The 5,321-nt window shown below is 42.6% G+C and overlaps 1 protein-coding gene across 1 annotated transcript; it reads right to left on the minus strand.

Annotated features, from left to right (window-relative positions):
- Positions 1-3,665: 3,665 nt before the first annotated feature.
- fmc1 (formation of mitochondrial complex V assembly factor 1 homolog) lies at positions 3,666-4,808 on the minus strand. The gene is made up of 2 exons (XM_018738478.2): positions 4,609-4,808; positions 3,666-4,113 (listed from the first exon to the last, which is right to left on the minus strand). Exons 1-2 carry the CDS (start codon positions 4,735-4,737, stop codon positions 3,910-3,912), a joined length of 333 nt encoding a protein of 110 aa, XP_018593994.1. The 5' UTR covers positions 4,738-4,808; the 3' UTR covers positions 3,666-3,909.
- Positions 4,809-5,321: the final 513 nt, after the last annotated feature.

Raw genomic sequence — 5,321 nt, forward strand, 5'->3', positions numbered from 1 at the left:
ATGACACACCCATACACTTTATAATAACAGAATTATCTCTATCTTGTCTTTTAACATTGTCATTCATTCCTTTGCTATCCATTCCTTTGCTGTTTGTTTAATGCAGGGTCTTGAAAGTCCTGAGTCTACCTGCTAAGCAGAGGGTGAGAAACAAGGAATACATTACCCTGAAAAGAAACATTTTGATTTGATTAAAAAAAAAAAGCTACTTTTTTCCAACAAGACTGTCAAGGAATCTCCTTCAATGGTGAATAGCAAACAATTAGGTAAGGATTCATGTACAGGAATCAGAACCTGCTACGTAACCATAACTGGAAGAGGAAACCAATGCGCACACAGTTCTGATACAATGTTGATATGGTTCATGCTGAAAGTCAGAAGCCATTGAGCTGGATGAAACAGCAGTCCATCACGCTGTCACTTAAACCCAGTATTTTTGCTATCCAAGATCACGTTGCCTGTGTATTAATAAAGTCCATCGCAGTGAGAGTGCTTGTGAAACAGTGGTCAGTATGTCCTATCTATGGCATCACAGCAACTTTGTGAAATACAGTCATTATTCTAAAACTAAGTTTGCGGGTGCCAGGACAATGGCAGAGACGGAGTTTGGAGGATCATAATATCTTCGAGATTAGTACATCTAAGATTTTCTAGGAGCTCCCTGTGCGAACTGATGTCACAGTTAATGCCAACCAAGCATATAAACCACTCTAGCAGTAAAACTTATCTAACAATATCTTGGTGTCGAACTATAACATCAGTCCAAGTGTACATCATAAATTGGAGTACTACCATCAGCTCTGGAAACAGATTCAGAGACTCAGGAAAACAGATGCTGAAGTATTCTCTGTCATCACAGCTACTACTGACATAATCACTAAATCCATCAAGCGATAATGAAAATCTCTCACCCAATACTAATGTTTCTGTTCTAGAGCAACAAGGAGCAGTATGCACAGCATCCCTTGTCAGCAGAGTCCCCAGCACCGTTACATTTATATGTATTCATTTAGCAGACACTTTTCTCCAAAGCGACATACATCTCATAGAAAATACAATGTGTGCATTACATTAGCAGAACAAGACATAGATGCAGACACATGCTTCTTAAGTGCAGTTAGTTTGGTTCATATGGTGGAAAGAAACAATGTTCATCACATGAGTAGTTGTATAAAACTTTCTCAAGGTATCCATGATTCCAAAACACCTTCCTAGTAATTTTTATTTTTTGACACACACACACACACACACACACACACACTTTCTGAACCGCTTGTCCCATACGGGGTCGCGGGGAACCGGAGCCTACCCGGCAACACAGGGCGTAAGGCCAGAGGGGGAGGGGACACACCCGGGACAGGACGCCAGTCTGCCGCAAGGCACCCCAAGCAGGACTCAAACCCCAGACCCACTAGAGAACAGGACCCGGTCCAACCCGCTGAGCTACCGCGCCCCCTTTTTTTTTGAGATACATATAAACATTTATATTACAGGACTAGCTTTCTAAAGGTTTATTTGGGCATGATCTTAAAGTTATGGCGCATGAACACTTACACCTTACACGAACTTAAGAGATCATGGGCAAAGTGAGTCTGGAAGAGGTGAGTTAAGACCCTTTTTAAATGCGGACAGAGATTCAGCAACTCTGAGTGAGAGGGGGAGGTCATTCCACCACAACAGAGCCAGAATCAAGAACCTCCGTGCTTTACCTTTCGTGCATGGGACCACCAAGGGCAGATGTGGAAGAGCGAAACAGTCTGGTTGGGGTGCAGCAAATGATGGAGTCCTATAGACAGCTGGGAGCAGTTCCATTGATGCATTTGTAGGCCAAAACCAGGGTCTTAAATTTGATCCGCGCAGTTATAGGAAGCCAGTGCAGACAAACGAGTAGAGGGGATAGATGGGAACGCTCCGGAAAGTCAAACAAAACTCAGACAGCAGCGTTCTGTATCACCTGTAGAGGTTAAATGGCAGTAGCAGGAAGGCCAGACAAGAGAGAGTTACAGCAGTCAAGACAGGATATCACCATGGCCTGGACAAGTAGTTGCGCAGAGTCTGTTGTGAGATGAGGATGTATCCTGCGGATGTTATGTAGGATATATCTGCAGGTCCGGGTTGTGGCTTCAATGTGCTAAGAAAAAGATAGACTTGAGTCGATCATCACTCCCACACTCTTAGCTGAGGAGGTAGGCAAAATGAGTGAGTTGTCCAGTTTTATCGATAAATCATGACAGGAAGACAAGCCAGCTGGGAGGTGTAGGATCGCTGTTTTGGAGAGGTTGAGTTGGAAGTGGTGATCAGATATCCCTACAGAGATGTCTGACAGGCAGGCAGTGATGAGCACCGTTGGCAGTGATTAAAAACATTTTCCTTTGGGTTGCCTTGTCCTGATGACCTTAACTAACCTAAATCCTGGAATTTACCCCTACCCAAGGCCTCCAGTTGTGTCCTCTGTCAAGAGGTCTCCTGAGCAGGCATGGTTTTAATACTAGCTGAAATGTTGTGCATTCCAAAGAACTGGAACAATAACAACAACAATAAATCTTAATGGAAGGTTATGACTTGTTCAGAATGCTTGTCATAGCATAAATGTTCTCATGAGTACGTTGCGTCCGGACGAAAATGTGACATGGATGGGTGCTGCTGTAACGTCAGAACACAACGTAAAGCATAATGACCCCACTTGTGGAGTGTATATATATAAGTGCACAGTGCAAACTGTAAAGTACGGTGTAGAGGTGAAACGATGAATGCGGGACAGATAGACACACCGTGTATTCGCACAACGATGAAAAGTGAACCACGAATTCCAGACTGGAACTCTCAACTTCGACAGGAGCACGAAAAGGCAGGATTAGACAGAACAGGCACTTGGAATTGGAACATAAACACCTATAAGAGGGGGAGGACTTAAGAAACAGGTAACTAAGGTTCGTTAGGAAATCGCACCCCAAAAAAAGCCAAGTCCACAATCCTGCCTCACTTCTTTAGTCCTTTTATACTTGACTAATCACCAGATAGTGAACAGTGGCACGGGTCTGGGTTACTGTCACTGAGTGGCACCCCCTCTGGTCGCTAGGGGTATTGTCCCTGTGGACCGTGACAGAGTGCTAATTCCATGCTTACTCTGCTATTATTTCATTGATCGATCACCTTGAATCAATGACCAGGGGAGACTTCGGTTGTCAGGACTCACCTGTATGAGGTTGAATGCATTCAACTGAGGCCATACTGCCTGTTTTCAGTGGCCACTATTTTCAAAACATTGTTTAGGATGCTGGTATGGCCAGCCACCTAAAGCCTACAGAGTGTAAGGTATGCTCTATATGGAGGAGTTGTACCAAAGTTGATCCAAACAGTTGCACCTTTGCCTCTGGAGGAGCAGAAAAATATTTCTATTAACATATCTTTGGAGAAAAGTGATTGACATGGATTTAACTATGCATAGTACTTTCTGAAGTGAATTGTGAATGATTTACCTTAATGGAGGCAGAAACACCATGTTTCTTTAACCATAATCTCATCTGCACTATACTACTGTGAGTTGTCATTATGGACTAAAACACATTTTACAGTACTCCTATACAGTAGAACATTTATTCTGCTGTCACAGTCAACTTACAATAAACTCAGAACAGAAAACAAAAATACCAAATCACAACTGCCAATATTCAATCTTTTTTTTCACATAAGTATTGAAGTTTGTCTTTGTGTAAAACAGGTTTTTTTTCTATCTTCTTTCTTAAACTCTGCTTAGTCTTCTATGTTATGCCTGCAGTTGTTAAAAGATTGAAAATACTTTTTTTTTTTTACATCTTGTTCACTCCGCTTATTCTGGCATCCTAAAGAACTCAAGTTTGATGCATTTCTTTTCCCCAGAGTCAGCGTGCTTTCGACGTGATTTTTCTGTCATTTTTCCCACCCTTTGCCCCCTGGCTGGGTGGGCAGTCGGAGCCCCACGATGTCAGCCACCTCGTCTGGACCCCGCTCCCCCTTGCCATGGTATAGTTTGTGCAGGGCAACATGACACCGGCTAGATGCGAGCAAACAGAGGTATGACTGTGAAGAGTGGAGGGCTTCTTTCTGGGCACGGCAGTATCTCTCACTACTGACCTGAAATTGAAAGAGTGCGATACAAGGAAACAAAGGTTACTTACTCTTATTAATAAACAATCTTACTAAATAGCTGTATACTAATTATGCAATACATTCCATATTGTTACATTACGCATTTTGCGCAAAAATTCGGCACAACTTTCACACTAGAACGTGACTACTACTACTTCTAATACTCCTACTATACTAATAATATCTATAGTAGTAATGATGATTATGATAAATAATAAAAGAACCACAACGGTGTAAGCTCATCATCATGTTTACACAAGTGAGAGTTTACCTTAATCTGATTTACTGGCACAAAACAAGCAAAGAAATCTTAAAATTACTCAAAAGGTAAAAGTGGAAAAGGTTTTTTGTACAAGCAAATTCTATATTATAATTTCTAACCGCAAGATCATCATCATTCATTGACATGCCGCTGAGAACGACGTAGCGCAGAGCATTTTTAAACTGCGTCAGCGCTAGTAACAGTGTCTTTCAGGTTACCTGGTTTTTACGGAACTGGTCTAATACATAGTTATACGCCAACGTTCGTTTGTATTCTGGTCCCTTTAAAGCCCGTAACTCCTTCAGAATTCCGCGGCAAACACGCAGCGGCGAGGACACCGCAGCCATCTTGGACCCGGACTCGTGCTGTTCCAGGCACTGAACACAATGTCCGAGCACGTCGAGCGAGCTGCGCCTGCGCGAAGCCCCCTGCTGGTTCGTTCGATACACACACGCCCGATTTCGTTGTCATGCGCGTCGTTTTCTGCCACAGTTTTCTTCTCACTCTCAGGCGTGTTGTGCGATGTGTATTTCGTTTAATACTTGTTTTATTTATCACAGAGCAGACCTTCGGCCGATATAATCAGTCTATATTGAATACAAGCTGACGAGTAGTACAGAAATCTCAATCTGCAAACCAGGACCTGACAGCATGAACTTCAGTAACATTGAGTTTAAACACTGTGTCAGTTAGAATGGAAACAATTTTGTAATTTTCAAACTAAACAAAGACAACTCTGGCAGTCTTGGCAGCTGAAAGTTGCTGGTTAAAATCCCACACAGGCCTCTGCTGCTGTGTTGACAACATTTCTCTTACCACAAGTAAATAACAGTGGGCCGCCTTGTGTGGAACACAGCTGATTTCTGTAATATACAGTATTTATGACAATGTTCCTGTAGGCCACTTGGAGGAGCTATAGACAGAAAAACAC

The sequence above is a fragment of the Scleropages formosus genome, chromosome 3 (genome assembly GCF_900964775.1).
Source record: "Scleropages formosus chromosome 3, fSclFor1.1, whole genome shotgun sequence".
NCBI classification, from domain to species: Eukaryota; Metazoa; Chordata; class Actinopteri; order Osteoglossiformes; family Osteoglossidae; genus Scleropages; species Scleropages formosus.

Coding starts and splice junctions, on each gene's coding strand:
- fmc1 (XM_018738478.2), bottom strand. CDS start 4,737: ATGGCTGCGGTGTCCTCGCCGCTGCGTGTTTGCCGCGGAATTCTGAAG. Junction 4,114..4,608: donor ACCAGTTCCGTAAAAACCAG/GTAACCTGAAAG, acceptor TTTCAATTTCAG/GTCAGTAGTGAGAGATACTG.